Source organism: Salvelinus fontinalis, chromosome 4 (genome assembly GCF_029448725.1).
Source record: "Salvelinus fontinalis isolate EN_2023a chromosome 4, ASM2944872v1, whole genome shotgun sequence".
NCBI classification, from domain to species: domain Eukaryota; kingdom Metazoa; phylum Chordata; class Actinopteri; order Salmoniformes; family Salmonidae; genus Salvelinus; species Salvelinus fontinalis.
The window spans coordinates 46757275-46781942 of NC_074668.1; the positions used below are offsets into that span (position 1 = coordinate 46757275).

Below are 24668 nucleotides of genomic sequence, written 5' to 3' on the forward strand. Positions count from 1 at the left end.
TCTCTTGAGAAGAGGGGGAGGTCGCCAGATGCTTGAGATGTAACTTTACAGGTGTTTCCTTGCTGTAGAGGAGCATGTGTGACAGCCAGAGGGCAATCTGACACCTTAGAGCATGAATTAATGCAAGCTCTGGTCCAAAACATAGCCAACTAAAGGAAGAATTTTCAGGAAATCTTTACGATTGTTTTCAGGGTATACGCCTCTCTATTTCTCTTTTTCTCTCTGTCCTCTCTCTTTCAATCTTTCTCCCTCTCTTCTTTCTCCCCCCTCTCTAGCTCCCTGGCTTCTCAAACTAAGCTGCACACCTAATGAACTACATTTCCAGTGAAGTACGGCATGTCGGTGTGTTTGGAGGAATAAAGCCCACACACTTTGGAGGCTGTGAAACTGCCGCTAGCTCTCAGACAGCTCATTTGTTGCACCAAATTGGCAGTTTCTAAAGCTACTGCATGTGCTTCATTGTTTTGATACAATCTTAAAGCTATAGGTTTCATTAAGTTAGCAGTTGCTCCAATCTATCTTACAAGATTTTGCTTCATTGCGTTTCAGTTACTCCAGTCCGTAAAGGTATAACTTTCATTGCTCTCTCTTAGTGAGATATGCAAGACCTTGGATCATGTTTGGGTCTTACATACTTTACCTATACCTATTGGTATAGAAACCATACTGAAGCCATTGGTACAACAGGGACAGCATTTAGAAATAAGGTCTCTTTACCTGCAGCCTGTGTTGCTCTGTGTTCAGCTCTCTGTATGACAACTTTACAATGGACAAAGCAAAATATACATGATGGGGGAGAGAGAAGATGGTCATGGACAGATCCAAAGGTTCCAACGAAACATCATGCGAAACATTAGGAAAAACAACACCAAAGAAACATACATTTCATTCAAGTGGGGTTTAGGTTTTAGTCTAGTCTACAGGTTTTTAGTGTATATCATTTTTGTTATTCCCAGATTTTTGGCATGAAAGAACAATATACTCCTGATGAACCTGCAAATGGAATCTTCATCACCAGGGCATGACATCGTCACTAATGACGGCATTCTAGAATCTATGGGATAATTACTCCGCCAGATCTTCCTCGTTTAGAGGGGATTTACCAGGAAATGATGTACATGTGTTTGACGTACAGAACAGGAGAAAAGTAATCAAGCTCATTTGGGGTAATTGTGTGAGGATCAGGATATGATGAGTTAATTATTATTCCCGTTAGAGGTGGAGAACCCAGGATCCGATGGTGTTACTGGTATTTCCTAATTTACCATCTCTCCACCCTTCTCCCTCCACCTCTCCACACACCCCGCCTAACCCCCATCTCCCCACACACTCAACAAGGCAGATGATCTCCTAGCAGCAACAAAAACAACTATTTTGAGTAAGTAGACAGCTATTTCTTTGCCTCAAAAGACTTGACTACACCATCATTGGGAAAGATATCTCCAGAATTGATGTGAATTTTACACCTGAGTGGGGGTGGTCAGAAGTAGTGGAGTGGGAGGTAGAGATGGAAGACAGGAGGTAGAGATGGAAGACAGGAGGTCGAGATGGAAGAAGGGAATGTGTGGAGGACCCCGTGCTCCCACCCACCCATCCACCTCCCCCTTCCGTCTCTCGGTCTTCCCTCTCTCCTCTCCCCACACTCTTAGAAAAAAACTAAAATGGTTATTTGGCTGTCCCCATAGGAGAACCCTGTGAAGAACCCTTTACACAAAGGCGTTGTGACTTTCCCTCACAGAGGCAAGGCTTTAGACAAGATAACCTGAAGTCTCAGTGGGAATGCGCTATTTGAACAATTATGCGACATCACAGCATCGTATGAGTTTTCCCTGAACTATGGTCTTGAACCATTCCTTCTCTTTGGGCAGGCAGGAATGTGTGGCCAAAAAATACATCAAAATACAACGGGAAGAGCCAATGAGGAGAATGATCCATTCTACGTGAATTCTGGGATATGTAAAGGAGGACCCTGGCACAGTCAACCTTCCAGGTCCCTACAGACCTAAAGAGACCCAGGCAAATACACTATTGCTGCCAATTTGCTAAAAGGACATATATATATATCCCCCCCCCCCCCCCCATTAATCCCATTAATCCACTGATACAGTCCCAAAATGTTTTGCAATGTCAGCAATCAAGTTTTCAAGATATACTGTAATTGCATTTTGCAACATCTCACTAATCTCGTTTACACACATAGCTTAGGTGTTATGTCCATAAAAAAACATGGATGATAGGCTTGCCATTTTGAAGCTCGTTACTGTTTAAATACCGGGAAGGGCTACTGATGGGTTGTTGGTTGAGATTGATGCCATTGAAGTCCATTGCATTTGATGCGACTCAAACTTTTCCTGATTAATACCTTTAATCCAGATGTGTGTTTAACTGCTTCAGTAATATTTTTTAACAGATTTTATAGACCTTTTAATGTCAATTGATTTGATGTTAGAAACTGACTTTTGGCCCAGTTTAAATAAAGATCTTTGGGTGTTAAAAGTTTTCAAAGTAAAAAGTGCAAACAAGGGGAAAAAGGAGAGGGTAAGATATACGATGAGTAAAAAACAAACAAAAAACATCCAAAATGAAAACATATTTTTATTGTCATACATTTTTCGTTGAGGATGAGAGCAAATAAAAAGCTTCTGATGAATCTACCCGTCACTAAGCCATGGACCGTAAGGCATCGGTAAATACAAGCTTTTGGAGCTATACTCTACAATACAAGGACTGAATCAGAAAAGAAACACAGCATCAATGCTTATGTAATATAGGAAGGTATACGGAGAAAAATACATCTGAATTAATAAAAAAATAAGACAAAATCACAACACAATTCATAAAGTAAGCCAACAATCCTGTACACCAAAACTGCTGATTTCACATGGAATATTGGTACCACTTCATAATAACTACACATAATAAAGCATTTCTAATGCTTGGTAAATTGTTTATTTATCATGTATTAATCATTACTCCAGTCATAAGATGTTTAATATAGGTCCTTACAAACCATTTACTAATCATTAGTTAAGTATTTTGTGTGACCTTCTCTAACGTGTGGGCTATTTAAACTTTATAAATACTTTACCAATGTTCTGAGTGACCAGTGTAATTTCTCACAAAAAGATGGACATGCCATTGGAGGACATTCCAGCAGTACCCGATCCTCCTTAAGGTCTCAAAATAGCCTAGAACATATCAATGGTAAAAGAATAAGCACACAACACAGGATGTTAAAGGAAATATATTGAACATTTTATTCACAAAAGCAACTGTTGCAAGGACTTAACGAAGAGTTAATGAGCTAATGTTGTCAACCTTGCGAACACAAACTAATCATTAAACAGGGAGATGTAGCCTACAAACAACAGCTGGCCTGACCGAACAGTTTTTCTCTAGTGGATTTTTATTCCTCCATTACTACTGATATGTGATTGCGGTAGAAATGTTACATGTATGATTTGCAAGTAGAAATTTGCAAGTAGAAATGCTTCCAGTGCTTTAGTGTTTTTTCTTTATTTAAATTTTAATGATTTTTTTAGCCCCCTTTTCCTACCCAATTTTCGATCTTGTCTCATCGCTGCTACTCTCCAACGGCCTCGGGAGAGGTGGAGTCATGCGTCCTCCGAAGCATAACCCGCCTAACCGCACTCCTTATCACCCGCCAGCTTAACCCGGAAGCCAGCCGCACCAATGTGTCTGAGGAAACACTGTTCACAAGGAGTCGCTACAACGCGATGAGCCAAGTAAAGACCCACCCGCAGTGGTGTAACGCACTTAAATAAAATTACTTGAAAGTACTACTTAAGTAGTTTTTTGGGGTATCTGTACTTTACCGTACTATTTATATTTTTTTACAACTTTTACTTTTACTTCACTACATTCTTTCTTGAACTGCACTGTTATGTTAAGGGCTTGTAAATAAACATTTCACGGTAAGGTCTACACTTGTTGTATTCGGCGCATGTGAAAAATAAAGTTTGATTTGATTTGATTCCTGAAGAAAATTATGTACTATTTACTTCATACAATTTCCTTGACACAAATTATGTCTGAGTGTTGGAGCGTGCCCCTGGCTATCCGTACATTTAAGAAACAAGAAAATGTTGCCGTCTGGTTTGCTTAATATAAGGAATTTTAAATGATTTATTATTTTACTTTGACACTTAAGTATATTTCATCAATTACATTTACTTTTGATACTTAAGTATATTTAAAACCAAATACTTTTAGACTTTTACTCAAGTAGGATTTTACTGTGTGACTTTCACTTTTACTTGAGTCAATTTCTATTAAGGTATTTTTACTTTTACTCAAGTATGACAATTAGGTACTTTTTCCACCACTGCCCACCGGCCAAAACCTTCCCTAACCCGGATGACTCTGGGCCAATTGTGGCCATCCTATGGGACTCCAGGCCACAGCCGGGTGTGGCATACCCCGGGAATGAACCCGGGTCTGTAGACAGCTGCGCCACTCAGGAGGCAGTGCTTACGCCTTTGAACCGCACTATTTTCACACATGGCTTCTGATGAATCTACCCGTCACTAAGCCATGGACCATAAAGCATCGATAAATACAAGCTTTTGGAGCTATACTCTACAATACAAGGACTGAATCAGAAAAGAAACACAGCATCAATGATTACGTAATATAAGAAGGTATATGGAGAAAAATACATCTGAATTAACAAAAAATAAGACAAAATCAACAACACAATTCATAAAGTAAGCCAAAAATCCTGTACACCTGTCACGCCCTGGCCTTATTATTCTTTGTTTTCTTTATTATTTTAGTTAGGTCAGGGTGTGACATGGGGAATGTTTATGTTTTGTTGGTTTTGGGTGTTTATTTGGTAAAGGGGTTATGGGGTGTAGTAGATGGTTTTGTGTTGAGTGTATATGTCTAGAGTTGTCTATGTTGGTTAGTTATCTAGGAGAGTCTATGGTTACCTGAATGAGTTCCCAATTAGAGACAGCTGATTTCGGTTGTCTCTGATTGGGAGCCTTATTTAGGGTAGCCATAGGCTCTCATTGATTATGGGTAATTGTCTATGTAAGAACGTTAGTAGCCTGTATGTTTGTGCACAACGTTTGTAGCTTCACGGTCGTTTTGTTATTTTGTTGTTTTGTTAAAGTGTTTTTGTGTCGTGTTCATCTTCGTGTTAAAATAAAAGAAGATGGCATATTTTCCAACTGCTGCATTTTGGTCCGTTAATCCGCCACACGATCGTGACAGAATTACCCACCATAGGACCAAGCGGCATGACCAGCGGCAACAGGAGAAATACAAGGATTCATGGACATGGGAGGAAATTTTAGACCGGGAGGTACCAGGAGAATATAACCGCCCCAAAGCTGAGCTGGAGGCAGCGAAAGCAGAGAGGCGGCGATATGAGGAGCTAGCTCGGAGACAGGAAAAGGAACCTACAAAGGATCTGGGCTACACTACGTGGGAGGAGATCGACAGGTGGGCGATCAACCCAGGGAGAGTGCCGGAGCCCGCCTGGGATTCTCTGGCGCAGTGCGAGGAGGGATACCGGCGAATGGAGGCAGCACGACGAAGCGGTAGGAAGCCTGTGGGAAAACCCAAAAAATTTCTTTGGGGGGGGCTTAAAGGGAGAGTGGCGAAGTCAGGTAGGAAACCTGCGCCTACTCCCTGTAATTACCGTGGAGAGCGAGAGTACGGGCAGACACCGTGTTACGCAGTAGAGCGCACGGTGTCTCCTGTACGTGTGCATAGCCCGGTGCGGGTTATTCCACCTCCCCGCACTGGCAGGGCTAGATTGAGTATTGAGCCGGATGTCATGAAGCCGGCCCTACATATCTGGCCACCAGTGCGTCTCCTCGGGCCGGTTTACATGGCACCAGCCTTACGCATGGTGTCCCCGGTTCGCCTACATAGCCCGGTGCGGGTTATTCCACCTCCCCGCACTGGTCGGGCAACGGGGAGCATTCAACCAGGTAAGGTTGGTCAGGCTCAATGCTCAAGGGAGCCAATACGCCTGCACGGTCCGGTATTTCCGGCGCCACCTCCCCGCCTCAGTTCAGTGCCACCAGTGCCTACACCACGTAACAGGCTTCCAGTGTGTCTCCAGAGCCCTGTTCCTCCTCCACGCACTCGTCCTATGGTGCGTGTCTCCAGCCCGGTATCACCAATTCCGGCACCACGCACTAAGCCTCTTGTGCGTCTCCAGAGTCCTGTGCATCCTGTTGCTGCTCCCCGCATTAGCCCTGAGATGCGTGTCCCCAGTCCGGTACCACCAGTTCCGGCCCCACGCACTAGGCCTAATGTGCGTCCCCAGGGTCCAGTATGCCCTGTTCCTGCTCCCCGCACTAGCCCTGAGATGCGTGTCCCCAGCCCGGTGCCACCAGTCCCGGCACCACGCACCAGGCCTACAGTGCGCCTCAGCCGGCAGGAGTCTGCCGTCTGCACAGCAATGACTGAACTGCCCGTCTCCCCAGCGCCATCTGAGCCATCCGTCTCCCCAGCGCCATCTGAGCCATCCGTCTCCCCAGCGCCATCTGAGCCATCCGTCTGCAATGAGCCTGCAAAGCCGCCCGTCTGCCATGAGCCTGCAAAGCCGCCCGTCTGCCATGAGCCCACTGAGCCGTCCGCCAGACAGGAGCCGCTAGAGCCGCCAGCCAGACAGGAGCCGCTAGAGCCGTCCGTCAGACAGGATCTGCCAGAGCCGCCAACCAGACAGGATCTGCCAGAGCCGCCAACCAGACAGGATCTGCCAGAGCCGCCAACCAGACAGGAGCAGCCAGATCAGTCAGCCAGCCATGAGCAGCCAGATCCGTCAGCTAGCCATGAGCAGCCAGATCCGTCAGCCAGCCATGAGCAGCCAGATCCGTCAGCCAGCCATGAGCAGCCAGATCCGTCAGCTAGCCATGAGCAGCCAGATCCGTCAGCTAGCCATGAGCAGCCAGATCCGTCAGCTAGCCATGAGCAGCCAGATCCGTCAGCTAGCCATGAGCAGCCAGATCCGTCAGCTAGCCATGAGCAGCCAGATCCGTCAGCCAGCCATGGGCCATCCCTCAGTCCGGAGCTGCAGTCCCTCAGTCCGGAGCTGCCATTCTTCAGTCCGGAGCTGCCCCTTACCCTGGTGCTGCCCCTTACCCTGGTACTGCCCCTTACCCTGGTACTGCCCCTGATCCTGGTACTGCCCCTTACCCTGGTACTGGACCTTAGTCCGGAGCTGTCCCTTAGTCCGGAACTGCCCCTTAATACAATGGGGTTAATGTGGAGGGGGGTCGTTTGGAGGAGGCCTAGGAGGTGGTTAGGTACTGTGGTGACGTGGGGACTACGACCAGAGCCGGAGCCGCCACCGTGGAGGGGAGCCCACCCAGACCCTCCCCTAGACTGTGTATGGTGCGCCCGGAGTTCGCGCCTCAAGGGGGGGGTTATGTCACGCCCTGGCCTTATTATTCTTTGTTTTCTTTATTATTTTAGTTAGGTCAGGGTGTGACATGGGGAATGTTTATGTTTTGTTGGTTTTGGGTGTTTATTTGGTAAAGGGGTTATGGGGTGTAGTAGATGGTTTTGTGTTGAGTGTATATGTCTAGAGTTGTCTATGTTGGTTAGTTATCTAGGAGAGTCTATGGTTACCTGAATGAGTTCCCAATTAGAGACAGCTGATTTCGGTTGTCTCTGATTGGGAGCCTTATTTAGGGTAGCCATAGGCTCTCATTGATTGTGGGTAATTGTCTATGTAAGAACGTTAGTAGCCTGTATGTTTGTGCACAACGTTTGTAGCTTCACGGTCGTTTTGTTATTTTGTTGTTTTGTTAAAGTGTTTTTGTGTCGTGTTCATCTTCGTGTTAAAATAAAAGAAGATGGCATATTTTCCAACTGCTGCATTTTGGTCCGTTAATCCGCCACACGATCGTGACAACACCAAAACTGCTTAAGTTAGTTCACATGGAATATTGGTACCACTTTAGAATATCTCCACATAATAAAGCATTTCTAATGGTTGGTAAATAGTTTATTCATCATTTATTAATCATTACTCCAGTCATAAGATGTTTAATATAGGTCCTTACAAACCGTTTACTGATCATTAGGTAAGTATTTTGTGTGACCTTGTCAAAAGTGTAGGCTATTTATACTTTATAAATACTTTACAAATGTTCTGAGTGACCAGTGTAATTTCTCACAAAAAGATGGACATGCCATTGGAGGACATTCCAGCAGTACCTGATCCTCCTTAAGGTCTCAAAATAGCCTAGAACTTATCAATGGTAAAATAATAAGCACACAACACAGGATGTTAAAGGAAATATATGGAACATTTTATTCACAAAAGCAACGGTTGCAAAGACTTAACGAAGAGTTAATGAGCTAATGTTGTCAACCTTGCGAACACAAACTAATCATAAAACAGGGAGATGTAGCAGGGAGATGTAGCCTACAAACAACAGCTGGCCTGACCGAACAGTTTTTCTCTAGTGGATTTTTATTCCTCCATTACTACTGATATGTGATTGTGGTAGAAATGTTACATGTATGATTTGCAAGTAGAAATGCTTCCAGTGCTTTAGTGATTATAACAAAAAAAATACCCCGCTTTTCCTCCACAATTTTCAATCTTGTCTCGTCGCTGCTACTCCCAAACGGCTCGGAAGAGGCGAAAGTGCAGTCATGAGTTCTTCGAAACATAACCCGCCTAACCGCGCTCCTTAACACCCTCCATCTTAACCCGGAAGCCAGCCACACCAATGTGTCGGAGGAAAACCTGGTCAAGTGGCGACGGGGTTCAGCCCGCAGGCACCTGGCCCGCCACAAGGAGTTGCTAGAGCGCGATGAGACAAGTAAAGCCCCACCGGCAGTGGTGTAATGTACTTAAGTAAAACTACTTGAAAGGACTACTTAAGTCGTTTTTTTTTGACAACTTTTACTTTTACTTCACTATATTCTTTCTTAAACTGCACTTTTGGTTAAGGGCTTGTAAGTAAGCATTTCACAGTAAGGTCTACACTTGTATTCGGCGCATGTGACAAATACAGTTTGATTTGATTTGATTCCTAAAGAAAATGATGTACTTTTTACTCCAAACAATTTCCTTGACACCCCAAAGTACTTGTTACAGTTTGAATGTTTAGTAGGACAAGAAAATTGTCTAATTCACGCATTTATCAAGAGGACATCCCTGGTCATCTCTATGGCCTCTAATCTAGCGGACTCACTAAACACATGCTTTGTTTGTAAACGATGTCTGTGTTGGAGCGTGCCCCTGGCTATATGGAAATGTAAAAAACAAGAAAATGGTGCCGTCTGGTTTGCTTCATATAAGGAATTTGAAATTATTTATACTTTTACTTTTGATAATTAAGTATATTTTAGCAATTACATTTACTTTTGATACTTCAGTATATTTAAAAACAAATACTTTCAGACTTTTACTTAAGTAGAATTTTACTGTGTGACTTTCACTTTTACTTGAGTCAGGGCAGTGGCGGATTGAGGTATAGGCGACATGGGCAGCCGCACAGGGTGGCATCTTGCCGGAGGCGGCACGAGTCGCCCACACACAAAAATTCGGATTGGTGACATTTGCGAGATCGGTTTTCTATTGCTCATTTGCACGTCACATCAATGATATCATGTCACTGTGTGGGACTGTGGGTCAATTAACCTTGTCGGAGTGGGCGCACTGATTCTAGTTTGTGAGCTAGGCAGGCTACTTACTTCCTGGGAAGGTCTCCCACTCAGAAGTACGAGATGGGGAGGGATGCGGGTGTAGGTTGACCTCAGATCTCCCCACTGGAAGCCCGAGGTGGGGGAGCGAGAGCGGGGGAATCTATCAAATAGCGCACATCTAACTTTGTACACTACTAATGCAATTAGTAAAATCACTCTATGAAATGCTACCAAATAAACCACAATTCATTCATAATACTGTGAATATATAGTTTCACAGCCATACTGTTGCATTCTTTTCTGGTTTGTGCGAAATCGTTTAGGATAATATAAAACCAGTCTGCACACCACCAAGGTGAATTGGTTTAGTCTTGACTCTTGGTTGACAGTGTTGGGGGATGGGTAATGTATTGATGCTCGAGTGCCAAATCAACACAAATTTGTTTCTATTTATCTTTGTTACTTCTTTTTGATATTTATGAGTCTTATTTGTCTATATATTTGTATATTTATATAATCTCAAATGTTATTATTATTTATTTGTGTTGTTCCAAATGTGTGAATAAAAACTACAGTTAGTGTGGAATGGTGCTTTTTTTTGTTTGTTGGCGGGGCGCGCTGAAGCCCAGGGAGCCCAGGGAGCCATACAAGCTAGAACCGCCACTGCATCAAGGGTATGACAATTGAGTACTCCCGGGAATGAACCCGGGCCTGTAGTAATGCCTCTAGCACTGCGATGCAGTGCCTTAGACAGCTGCGACACTCGGGAGGCAGTGCGTTAGCCTTTTAACTGCACTATTTTCACACATGGCTTCGTCTGGCGGCACATTTACTGGACCTTTAAAGGTAGTAAGGTAATGGGATAGTTAAGACAAATAATGTATACAGATATTTGCAAACAGTCTATTGACTAATCTTAATCTCTCGTAGACAGGTCCTGCACTGAGGAATCTGTGACAACGGGATGGAATGTGTAGGATAACGAGCAGCAGTAGTTCTCCCAATTTCTGACCAAATTACATGCAATTTTAGTTCTGGGTTAACCGAGATTAGACTTCTCTAAGGAGAGACTGAAATTCACACTTTGGTTTTGGTAGAAAAGTCACGGCCAAGAAACGCTTATGTTAGCACTTTCGGACTAAAGACGTTATTTTACTCTGAAGTTCCACATCACACTATTACAACAGTGTGACTGTTTTGGAATAACATGTCCAATATATTTTCTTAACCATCCTCTGTATTGTGTGATTTTTTAACCATTGATGTGTTCTAGGGGACATTTTGAGACCCTAAGGAGCACCAGGTACTGCTGGAATGTCTCTCAATGGCATGTCCATCTTTTTGATGGAAATTACACTAGCCATGCAAAACGTTTATTAAGTATTTATAAAAAAAGACTTAACTAATGATTAGTAAATGCTTATAAGGACCGATATTAAACATATTTTGAATGATCTTATAAATCATTATGAAATACTTTAAAAGTTGTTTATAAATGTGTGAATAAATAGGTTAATAACATTTACAAATGTGGAAGTAATGATTAATACATTATGAATAAATTATGTTAAAATTCCTTATAAATGCATTATTACGTGGAGTTTTTATAAAGTGCTTCCGTAATATTGATTTACAGCAACTGATGATAAAGATTGTAGGTCTATAATCTGTTATGTACACTTGACACTAAATGTTGAATCGTTTTCTGGTCAGATTCTTGTCGAATTGAGCACAATCTGTTATTCCTCTTCACGATAGGCTATTATAATGTATAAACGTAATATTACAATCATTCTCTTAAACATCCTTTTTTAACGTTTCCTTTTTGCAAAGCCAGCAGTATAACTATTGTATCCGTATCGTTTGACGGCCCTATGCTTACAACAGGTCAATCAGAAAATACCCCAGTGATCAGTTGTACAACTGAAATGTGTCTTCTGCATTTAACCCAACCCCTCTGAATCAGAGAGGTGCGGGGGGCTGCCATAATCAACATTCATGTCTTCGGCGCCCGGGGAACAGTGGGTTAACTGCCTTGCTCAGGGGCAGAACGACAGACGTTTACCATGTCAGCGCGGGGATTCGAGCCAGCGACCTTTCGGTTACTGACCCATTGTTCTAACCACTAGGCTACCTGCCTGCCACCCCATAAAGTTGAAGGAGTAACAAGAATAGATCCTTTATAGTCCATTTCATGCACTTAGAAGTTGTAAACAGTACAAATATAAATTACCACGTACAATATCGGAATCCCAGCAAATCCAAAATAGACAGATGTACTCCAAAAAAACAGCAGCAAATTGTTTGTATGCATTTCCAACACTGTTGGAAACTGTATAATATAGTGTAGTAGAAATGGCTATATACAGGACTGGTTTGTCTGCATCTATATAAGACATGGCTGTACAGACTGCAAAGCAGTTGCTATACAGTTCTTACTGAGACACTTCTTTCCATCCATAATGATATCATTCAGTCTGACTGGGCTCTAGCTAGCTATATTTAAAATATCGTAGTGAAATATATTACACAAATGGCCAGGTCATGGACACAGTCATGTTACTAGAATATACTGTATCATGGTGTCTGTTCAGAAAGTGCTTTGTCAATTATAGGGCTGACGAATTCCTGAAGTAAATCGATTGTGTCATAATTAATGGAGGTAAATAGTGAGCTTAGCTAGCTGTACATCTGTGATTACCCTCGTCCACTTTAAAACAATAAAGTAACCACTATACACCTATTTCCCCATGGGCTCAGTAACAGCAATTCTCCAAGGTGTTTAAGCAAGTTCATAGTAGGTACTGTAATGAGATACATTTCAAGTGTCAGCGTTTTCACATTGGAGTGAGAGACTTCTAGTCAGTCAGTGTAGGCGCTACTGATTGAACCAACAGCCAAAGGGCACAGTTTGGAAAAAAGGCTGTTGTTTAAACAGCTCACATTCTATTCCCTATCTAGTGCACTACTTTTGACCTTAGTAGCGCACCATGTATGGAACAGGATGCCATTTTTTGATGCATGCTCAACAGTGTTCACAGCTGATAATCAAAGCACAGGCCAATTGGAGAACAGTTTCCTACCAAGGTACTGTACCATCATCCAGCCCTACAATTGGCAGTAGGGATCACATTCAATAGTAAATAATGCCTATAAGACAAAAGCTTTGAGTAAACGTAGAAAACACAAACATGTAGACATTCACACATGAGAGACCATGAGGTAACCAGGGTCAAACACATGAGAGACCATGAGGTAACCAGGGTCAAACACATGAGAGACCATGAGGTAACCAGGGTCAAACACATGAGAGACCATGAGGTAACCAGGGTCAAACACATGACAGAGACAGTTGACATACAAGGGAAATGGCAAGACAATGACTTAAAAATGTACATTTCACAATTCGTAAAATAATTACTTTCATTATGAAAACAATTTCAGTCCGAAAAGAAAACACAAAACACACATTTGTTCATAAAAATGCATTTTCCATAGATAATTAAGTGAATCATGACACAAAAAAACATGACATTGAGAAAAAGACAAAATAAATAAGCTAACAAACAAACTGAACAGGTCAATCGAATAATCAAATAAAACATATATTCCATGTGATTAAACAATAAACCAAAAATGTGATTTCAGAGGATGTTGAGAAGTCTAGATTCAGGGGGTCTTGGTCAACTGCACCTATTCTTACACACACACACACACACACACACACACACACACACACACACACACACACACACACACACACACACACACACACACACACACACACACACACACACACACACACACACACACACACACACACACACACACACACACACTCCATGAGGATACATACTGTAGTCTAGACAGTTTTACTCATTGATTGGTATTTGGATTCAGTGCACTCTAAGGGAGTTGTGGTTTTGTGAGTGGTAGGTGTTGTAGTTTAGCGTCTATCTCATTTGACATACTCAGCTGACTTCCAGAAGTGCCCTGGGTGGGAAAGGCGACGGTTCCGTTTTGGCAACTTTTCCAGCAGATCCACCAGCTTGGAGAAGCTGGGCCTTTCATCCTGCTCGAACGCCCAGCAAAAGAGCAGGATGTCCTGGAGAGAGAAAGAGACAGAACAGACTCCCCTTTAGAGACCCAGGTCGATAAAGGAAACACTGGAGCGAAAGAGCCACAAGTGTAACTGGACAAATTGATGAATGCCACCAGACTCAGATAACTGTATTCTTCCCTGTGAGAGAACTTCTTGTGTGGAGTGGTTCAGAAAACACAAATAACTAAACAGCAGCCAACAGAAAACTCAAAAACATCCCAGATCGCCTAGACAGGTGTACATGATAATTTAGTCTTATTCTAAGAAAATTCCAGGAACGAAGATGCTCATTCTGAACACCTGGGAATTAATAAGCAACACACACACACACACACACACACACACACACACACACACACACACACACACACACACACACACACACACACACACACACACACACACACACTATACATACACCTGGATTTAGTACTGTAGCTATGTAGTAGTGGTGAAGCAGGGGCCTGAGAGCACACAGTGTGTTGTTAAATCTGTGAATGTATTGTAATGTTTTTTTTAAATTGTATAAACTGCCTTAATTTTGCTGGACCCCAGGAAGAGTAGCTGCTGCATTGGCAGCTAATGGGGATCCATAATAAATACAAATAAATAAGTATGCAGATCACACATAAAAACAACCAGGTGTGGTGCTTCGCTCTGTGAAGAAAAACAGTCAACAGTGCAGTATTACGAAGAACACCACTCAGCGATAACTCTTTGCCAATAGACATACAATATGTACACCTACAACTACTGAGCGACTTCTACCTGAAGTGTGGTCCAACCAATTTACTGTATATGAGGAACACTCACCGATACCTCTTTGCCCATGCCGATCTGTGTGAGGTTGGGCTTCATCCCACTGCCCACCTGCCAGATGATAACCTCTGCTGGCTGGTTCTTGTAAGGCCACTCACGTGCATGCAACTCGTACCAGATAGTGCTGCAGGGACAGTACAGGGGGGAATCAGTTGGAGCGGATGTATGAAATATCCCATGGTTTACAAAATGGAAATGATGGCATTGTGCATTTAACTTTGTCACAGATAAATCCACATGGTAGAATACCATGTGGGGTGCCGCGTCTCTTCTAAAAAATATATATCCAGCACCTGCTCAGAGAGATTGGATGTATGCATGTAATGTTTTCCTATAATGTTGACATTATTCCAAAAATACTACAACAGATGTTCACACACAAGGGGTATCACACCAAGTTGAATATCTAAACGTGGATTTCTATACTGTATGTCTGTTGTGGTTGTCTGAATCCATTTAAAAGCTCCAGAAGCCCCCACAATGAGTCTGACAGACAGACCACAAGTTTGCTTTCTTTAAAGAAACAACCCTTCAATGCTGAGGAACTAACTTTATATCAAACCTGTTAGATGTAAACGGTCTGATAAACAGTCCATTAACACATTATCATACGTCATCAACATCGTCACAGCATCCTCTCTTAGCATTATGAGCAGCCATTTTTTTTCCACTGCCATGTCAACGACCCGGGTTTGAGTAGCATAAAAATAGCATTCGGGGCAAGACAGAAAAACACATGGAGGATTGTTGAATATGTAAAACAGCTTCAGGGGTCACCGCTAGGTAACACTAAGGCACCAACAGACCAGCTGGACAGTGGATGCATCCCAAATGCCACCCTACTCCCTTTATTCCCATAGGGCTCTGGTCTATATAGGTAATAGGGTGCCATTTGGGACTCATCCAGCGTGTGTGAATGCTGCATCCGTCCCCCTCAGACTGATTCAGTGACAGTCCCTCCATATGGGAGGGCATCTGAAAATGTAATTGTGTTAGGAGTCAACAGAGCAGGGTCCAGCCACGCAAATGCATCTGTGACGATCACAGACGATGAAAAAAAAAACATAAATGGAAAGGCTGACCTGGAGCATGGAGTGTTAGAACTAGGATACCAGAGTTGTTCCTTGTCAGACAGGTGGCCTGGAAAGACTCCTGGGCTTGGTTATTATAACCATTCCATACATGATTTGGGAGGGAAGATGGATTTTTATTTATTTTTATTTAACTTTATTTAACTAGGCAAGTCAGTTAAGAACAAATTCTTATTTACACAAAGGCGGCCTTACCAAAAGGCAAAAGGCCTCCTGTGGGGACGGGGGCTGGGATTTAAAATATATATATATTAAATATAGGACAAAACACACATCACAACAAGAGAGACAACACAACACTACATAAAGACAGACCTAAGACATCAACATAGCAAGGCAGCAACACACGACAACACAGCATGGTAGCAACACAACATGACAACAACATGGTAGCAACAAAACATGGTAGCAGCACAAAACATGGTACAAATATTATTGGGCACAGACAACAGCGCAAAGGGCAAGAAGGTAGAGACAACAATACATCACGCAAAGCAGCCACAACTGTCAGTAAGAGTGTCCATGATTGAGTCTTGAATGAAGAGATTGAGATAAAACTGTTCAGTTTGAGTGTTTGTTGCAGCTCGTTCCAGTCGCTAACTGCAGCGAACTGAATAGACGAGCGACCCAGGAATGTGTGTGCTTTGGGGACCTTTAACAGAATGTGACTGGCGTTGTATGTGGAGGATGAGGGCTGCAGTAGGTATCTCAGATAGGGGGAGGAAAGACTCCTGGGAGGGTTTTATAAATAAGCATCAAACAGTGGGTCTTGCGACGGGTATACAGAGATGACCAGTTTACAGAGGAGTATAGATTGCAGTGATGTGTCCTATAAGGAGCATTGGTGGCAAATCTGATGGCCCAATGGTAAAGAACATCTAGCCTCTTGAGAGCACCCTTACCTGCAGATCTATAAATGATGTCTCCGTAATCTAGCATGGGTAGGATGGTCATCTGAATCAGGGTTAGTTTTCAGCTGGGGTGAAAGAGGAGCGATTACGATAGAGGAAACCAAGTCTAGATTTAACTTTAGCCTGCAGCTTTGATGTGCTGAGAGAAGGACAGTGTACCATCTTGCCATACTCCCATTCTCCAGGACTTGTATGAGGTCAAGCTCTAAACCCTCAGAGGTAGTAATCACATCTGTGGGGAGAGGGGCATTCTTCTTACCTAACCACATGATCTTTGTTTTGGAGGTGGTCAGAACAAGGTTAAGGGTAGAGAAAGCTTGTTGGACACTAAGAAAGCTTTGTTGTAGAGGATTTAACACAACATCCAGGGAGGAGCCAGGAGATGGATTAGGACCTAAAAAAACTAAACAAAAATCATCATAGTATGTGTCTTGCTGGTGTCAAATCCAATTTCCCCTTGTGGGATACATTTGATTCAATTGAATTCAATTCAATAAAATCATGCTTGAAAATCCAATGAAAACAAGACAGAGACTCTGGAAAAACCATCAGAGTAAAGAGGCCCCTAAAACACTCCTCAGAACAAAGAGAAGAGCTATGGGCCCTGGTCAAGAGTAGTATACTAAATAGGGAATAGTGTGCCATTTGAGATGTAGCTGTACTCACCCGAAAGCAAAGACATCTGACTGTTTGGAGAAAGGCAGCTTGTCCTCCTCTGTTTCAGGGGAGAGCTGAGAGACTATTTCAGGGGCCAGGTGACAAAGCCATCCACTGGGGATTCTCAGTTTGTCCTCTCTACGGCTACAGAAAAGAGACAGGACACAGTCTGAATTCTGTGATGTGATGTGTGATGATTGTTCATATTTATCTCAACGTTTAGGACGGCCATTTTCCTTTTCTAATTGTTCAGGATTTCCACATTTCATCCCTCCACAGAAGTTGTAGTCAAATGTTTAAACATTTCTGTGTTACATTTTTGTGCCATGTAATTTTGATTTAAATACAGAATAACTGCTTATAGTTCATTCAGACACTGGGAAACATCGAATGGAATTAAAGTAGCATTTTGTCTCAAGGTTGAATCTGTCCTTTCCTTCCTCACCCGTTAGTCCAAACGAACCCTGACTGAAAAATCCTGGATGCAATCAAACCCCATTAGAAATTCTAATTCCTGATGACTCAGTCAATCTCTCCACTCTGTCTCCACTATGTTCCAAACTGCCTATCTCCCTCTCTCTTTCTCTCTCCCTCCCTCTTGCTGTCTCTCTCCCTCTATCATTATGACATTCACAACTACTTCAAAATGCATCCTGAGTGCTCACTCAGACAGGCACACTGCCAGCTCTATAACACAACACAGTAGAGAACTGGTGTGGGTATGTCCATCCAATGGTACTGTATTTGTCCAGTCTAGCCCATGAGTATTCATAGTAACAGTATTGTCATGATGACAGTTAACAATCCGTTGAGTCATAAAGCCTATGGTTTAATTTAACTCCCAACTGAATCTGATGATATTCTAACTCTAATGTCTATTCTATTCTATTATAACTCTATCTATTCTATTCTGTTCTCTATTCTATAATGGAGATATACACTGAGTGTACAAAACATTATGAACACCTGCTCTTTCCATGATATAGGCTGACCAGGTGAAGCTATGATCCTTTATTGATGTCACTTGTTAAATCCACTTCAATCAGTGTAGATGAATGGGAGGAGACAGGTTAAAGAAGGATTGTTAAGCCTTGAGACAATTGAGACATGGATTGTGTACAGTATAATCGGAATGTATTCAGACCCCTTGACTTTTTCCACGTTACGTTACATCCTTATTCTAAAATGTATTAAATCATTTTTTCCCCCTCATAAATCTACACACAATACCTCATAATGACAAAGCAAAAACAGGGTTTTAGAAATTACATAAGTATTCCGACCCTTTACTCAGTACTTTGTTGAAGCACCTTTGGCAGCGAAGACAGCCTCAAGTCTTCTTGGGTATGACGCTACAAGCTTGGCACACCTGTATCTGGGGAGTTTCTCCCATTCTTCTCTGCAGATCCTCTCAAGCTCTGTCAGGTTGGATGGGTAGCGTTGCTGCACAGCTATTTTCAGGTCTCTCCAGAGATGTTCGATCAGGTTCTAGTCTGGGCTCTGGCTGGGCCACTCAAGCACATTTAGAGAATTATCCCGAAGCCACTCCTGCGTTGTTTTGGCTGTGTGCTTAGGGCCGTTGTCCTGTTGGAAGGTGAACCTTCGCCCCAGTCTGAGGTCCTGAGCACTCTGGGGCAGGTTTTCATCAAGGATCTCTCTGTACTTTGCTCGGTTCATCTTTCCCTTGATCCTGACTAGTCTCCCAGTCCCTGCCACTGAAAAACATCCCCACAGCATGATGCTGCCATGGCACGTTCGGAAGAACACAAAGCATTATCCAATTGATAAAAAATATTGACGTAAAGAGCGTGATTTGCGGCACAACAAAATAAAAGATACAGCATAAAATGAACCAATAGATGTTTTTCTATCGCCAGGTATGGTGCCAGGTTTCCTCCAGACGTGTCGCTTGGCACTCAGGCCACAGAGTTAAATCTTGGTTTCATCAGACCAGAGAATCTTGTTTATCATGGTCTGAGAATCCTTTAGGTGCCTTTTGGCACACTCCAGGTGGGCTCCCGTCTGGCCACTCTACCATAAAGGCTTGATTGGTGGAGTGCTGCAGGAAGGTTCTCCCATCTCCACAGAGGAACTCTGGAGGAACTCTATCAGAGTGAACATCAGGTTCTTGGTCACCTCCCTGACCAAGGCCCTTCTCCCCCGATTGCTCAGTTTTGCTGGGCGGCCAGATCTAGGAAGAGTCTTGGTTCTTCCAAACTTCTTCCATTTAAGAATGATGGAGCCACTGTGTTTTTGGGCACCTTCAATGCTGCAGAGATGTTTCGGGACTGTTCCCCAGATCTGTGCCTCGACACAATCCTGTCTCTGAGCTCTACGGACAATTCCTTCAACCTCATGGCTTTGTTTTTGCTCTGACATGCACTGTCAACTGTGGGACCTTATGTAGACAGGTGTGCCTTTCCAAATAATGTCCAATCAATTAGGTGGACTCCAATCAAGTTGTAGAAAAATCTAAAAAATTATCAATGGAAACAGAATGCAATTTTGAGTCTCATAGCAAAGGGTCTGAATACTTATGTAAATGAGGTATTTCAGTTTTTTTTTAAATACATTTCAGAAAAAAATAGATTTTTTTTTTTTCACTTTGTCATTATGGGGTATTTAATGTGTGTAGATTGATGAGTAAAAAATGTAATTTAATCAATTTTATAGAATACGGGTGTAACATAACAAAATGTGGAAAAAGTCAAGGGGTCTGAATAGTTTCTGAATGCACTGTATGTATGCCATTAAGATGATGAATGGGCAAGGCAAGAGATTTATAAGTGCCTTTGAACAGGGTATGGTAGTAGGTGCCAGGCGTGTTTTGTACACTCAGCGTATGCAGGATAATATTCAGGGACATGATTGTTTGTACAGCTTCTCAATGCTCTCCCCTCCTCTGCTATGGCAAACAGCCATGTTGTTCAGATGATGAAGTTCATTGAATTGAATTGAACATAATGTTCCTGCTCAGAGTGGGGCGGTCGATAAATGCTTGTCTTGTCATTCTGTCAGTCCTACTAATTAGCTAGGCATTTTGCCGTCCAATTAAAACATTTAGGCAGAAATAAGTAAATTAACAACAACACAAACAATTCACAGAACTGACTGAGGCTCGAGTGATGCTACCCACGTCACACCAAGATATCTGTTCTCAGAAATGTATTTAACGTTGAAAAGAGAGGGTTCTGGGTATTTATGACAATACAAAAGGTCCAATGAGTGTGCAGTAAGAAGCCAGGTGGTGGGTGTACCATCTAAAAACAGCAACAAAAACATGTTTTTTTGCTTTCTTTATCCACTGAGAGATGCCAAGAACGTCAAACGATAACCGGAAAAATTGTAGGCCCTATTGTGGCCATTGTGAGCATTAGCAGGCAGTGATTTCATAGAGGCTATTGAAAACATTCTGCAGTCGTGGCCAAAAGTTTTGACAATGACACAAATATTAATTTCCACAAAGTTTGCTGCTTCAGATATTTTTGTCAGATGTTACTATGGAATACTGAAGTATAATTACAAGCATTTCATAAGTGTCAAAGGCTTTTATTGACAATTACATGAAGTTGATGCAAAGAGTCAATATTTGCATCGTTGACCCTTCTTTCTCAAGACCTCTGCAATCCGCCCTGGCATGCTGTCAATTCACTTCTGGGCCACATCCTGACTGATGGCAGCTCATTCTTGCATAATCAATGCTTGGAGTTTGTCAGAATTTGTGGGTTTTTGTTTGTCCACCCGCCTCTTGAGGATTGACCAGTTCTCGATGGGATTAAGGTCTGGGGAGTTTCCTGTTCATGGAAACAAAATATCGATGTTTTGTTCCCCGAGCCACTTAGTTATCACTTTTGCCTTATGGCAAGGTGCTCCATCATGCTGGAAAAGGCATTGTTCGTCACCAAACTGTTCCTGGATGGTTGGGAGAAGTTGCTCTCAGGGGATGTGTTGGTACCATTCTTTATTCATGGCTGTGTTCTTAGGCAAAATCGTGAGTGAGCCCACTCCCTTGGCTAAGAAGTAACCCCACAAATGAATGGTCTCGGGATTACTGTTACTGTTGTTATATGTAAATGTAAATGTAAATGTTATGACACAGGACTGATGGTAGCGCTCACCTTGCCTTCTCCGGACAAGCTTTTTACCGGATGCCCCAAACAATCGGAAAGGGGATTCATCAGAGAAAATGACTTTACCCCAGTCCTCAGCAGTCCAATCTCTGTACCTTTTGCAGAATATCAGTCTGTCCCTGATGTTTTTCCTGGAGAGAAGTGGCTTCTTTGTTGCACTTCTTGACACCAGCCCATCCTTCAAAATTATTAGCCTCACTGTGCGTGCAGATGCACAAACACCTGCCTGCTGCCATTCCTGAGCAAGCTCTGTACTGGTGGTGCCCCGACCCTACAGCTGAATCAACTTTAGGAGACAGTCCTGGCGCTTGCTGGATTTTCTTGGGCGCCCTGAAGCCTTCTTCACAACAATTGAACCGCTCTCCTTGAAGTTCTTGATGATCCAATAAATGGTTGATTTAGGTGCAATCTTACTGGCAGCAATATCCTTGCCTGTGAAGCCCTTTTTGTGCAAAGCAATGATGACGGCACGTGTTTCCTTGCAGGTAACCATGGTTCACAGAGGAAGAACAATGATTCCAAGCACCACCCTCCCTTTGAAGCTTCCAGTCTGTTATTCGAACTCAATCAGCATGACAGAGTGATCTCCAGCCTTGTCCTCGTCAACACTCACACATGTGTTAACGAGAGAATCACTGACATGATGTCAGCTGGTCCTTTTGTGGCATGGCTGAAATGCAGTGGAAATGTTTTGGGGGGATTCAGTTCATTTGCATGGCAAACAGGGACTTTGCAATTAATTGCAATTCATCTGATCATTCTTCATAACATTCTGGAGTATATGCAAATTGCCATCATACAAACTGAGGCAGCAGACTGTGAAAATTAATATTTGTGTCATTCTCAAAACTTTGGCTACAACTGTACACTGCAAGTCAACTAGCACAAGAGGAAATACTAAAACAACCATCTCCAGGTTTTCTCTTTGTTCTGCATTGCGGTACCAACAGTTCCTGAAAACCATCCTAACACAATGCGCAGAGTGATTCACAAAGTCTTTACAAATCTTAGAATCTTTAAATGTTATTTTTTAGAATCTTTAGTATTCTTAGTGTGCCTTTGTCCATAAACAGAATGCTCTATGGCTCTCTGCTTGTGTCTAGTCGTGGGAGATGTTCACTATACAAAGTATTGATTTCACAGCAAACCTGAAATGGGAGCTAGCTACACTGGGAACGAACAATAGACAGGATAAGATCTAGGTACATGTTGCATCATTTCAATGCATTGCATAACTGTCTGTCTACAGCAACTCCTCAGCATCTAGTTTGAAAGAGGCTTATGGTTTTAATGAGCTGATAAGAATGCCATTATGAAACCATCCATCTTCATTTTACATCAACAACTATTGTTCATCACCTATACTCTTCCATCCATGGTGATGCAATGCACTCCTCCGCAACCCCAGGGTTAAACTGTGTTGTGCGAACTTGTTGAAAACACACTATGCAAGTCAGTTATATAATCAACATCTTTTTTGATTATAATAATTAGTAGTACAAAGCATGTGTAATCCTCTCACATTCATTAGCTGGAAAGCATCTCACACCTACTGCTAGATATTTTTAATTGATGTCGCAATTAAATCAATACAAAAATCCATTATGACAAATCAGATCCAGTCAAGTATAGCAGTTATCTCAACATACATGTCAATCAAAATCTATAGACACATAAACGTACTGCATAGAGAACAAAACACCCAGACACACACACACAAAAGCATGCACACACACAGACACACACACACACACACACAACACGTTGATAACCTGTTGAGTTGCTCCATTTCTAGATCTAAGATTTATTACATTTCCTTGCTGCTTATATAGTTTTATGTCTAAGTTGGATTAGTATTCCTTGCTGTGTGAAAGTTGTGGCTGTTGGCATTTCAGGGACAAGCCATGTCAGTGAGCAGTCATTTCAGCACAGCGGTAGCAGCCAAGATAGACTTGAATCACTCTCAGGGAGAAAAAATTAAAAAGAGATTAGCACCAATCCATAAAATTTTCTGGTTAATACTGACCAATGAGCCACTAAAGAGTATAATCATCACTGCAATATAATAACTGTCACAACAGTAGGGGTTACTAACGATGTGCCTCCCTGTGTGGTTTAGTGCTGATTTTTAGTTTTTTATGTATCCTTTTTTAACCAGGAAGTCCCTTCAGATAAAAAATCACTTTTCTGAGGGAGATCTTAGTTGAACCCAAAGAATAAATAAATGGAGTACAACAGTAGCTACGCACCTGCCAGCTTGCAGAACCCCAGATATGGTGAAAAGTCCGAAGTCGGTGATGACCACTTTGCCATTGTCGTAGAAGACATTCTTGGACTTCATATCCTTGTGTAGGATCCCCTTGGCGTGGAGATAGCCCATCCCCTTAAAACAATACAAACACAAACAAATAAACAAACAAACACAAACAATATAACTCATAGGAGTCTAGGTTGAGTCACTGTAAAGAATTTTGTGACCAATGTCACAATAAACCTGACTGAAGTTGCTTGATTGATCTCATTCCAACCACAGTCTCTATGACATGTATTGACCATGCTGTGCTACACATAACGTTGAAACACTATTCATGATGTTACGTATAAACCATATACACAGAGTATACCAATCATTAGGAACACCTTCCTAACATTTAGTTGCACCTATCCCCCCATTTTGCCCTCAGAACAGCCTCAATTAGTCACGGCATGGACTCTACAAGGTGTCGAAAGCGTTCCACAGGGATGCCGGCCCATGTTGACTCCAATGCTTCCCACAGTTGTGTCAAGTTAGCTGGATGTCATACATACACAATCCATGTCAACTATGGTTATTGTAAGTAAGCTAATTTATGTTCCTTTAACTCCGCCTTCTAATGAGTTTACACAAACTGTCATCTCCTACCATTCTGATAGATTGGAGACGCTAATAATTTGGTTGTTATTCAATTGGTTACCTCTAGGCAGATGCCCCAGACACTTTTAAATGTTAGAGCAATCAATAGTAACATCTTTCTTGTGAAAGACCTCATTACTAAGCGCAAAGTTAATTGCATGTTTCTCACGGAAACATGGCTGTCTTCAGACTGTAGTGTCGCTTTTTTCGGACAGCCTCTATTATTATTAATGTAAGGACATTTCATTTGGCAACTTTGGGTCTTTTGAGCATCATGCTATACTGTTTAAATGTCAGCCACCAGTGCTGGCCATAACCTTGTATAGGCCACCAAAGCACTGCCCTACTTTCTTTACTGATTTCTCTGAACTATTGTCTATTGTCCTTGAGAACTATGATAAAATCATTGTGTTGGGTGAT

General features: G+C 42.4%; 1 protein-coding gene across 4 annotated transcripts in view; it reads right to left on the reverse strand.

The window, feature by feature from the left end:
• Positions 1 to 24668, reverse strand: part of ksr2 (kinase suppressor of ras 2) — a 197218-nt gene that overhangs the window by 7780 nt on the left and 164770 nt on the right. For 2 of the 4 annotated variants that reach the window (XM_055920367.1, XM_055920365.1), the window contains 4 exons: positions 23605 to 23738; positions 17235 to 17369; positions 14561 to 14690; positions 13397 to 13750 (listed from right to left, as the gene is read on the reverse strand). In XM_055920367.1, the coding sequence (XP_055776342.1) occupies positions 13604 to 13750; positions 14561 to 14690; positions 17235 to 17369; positions 23605 to 23738 (546 nt within the window). In that variant the 3' untranslated portion in view covers positions 13397 to 13603. Of the gene's footprint in view, positions 1 to 2575; positions 4750 to 7900; positions 13339 to 13396; positions 13751 to 14560; positions 14691 to 17234; positions 17370 to 23604; positions 23739 to 24668 lie in introns of those variants that run through there. The other 2 variants (XR_008759197.1, XM_055920366.1) reach the window with 2 other exon arrangements.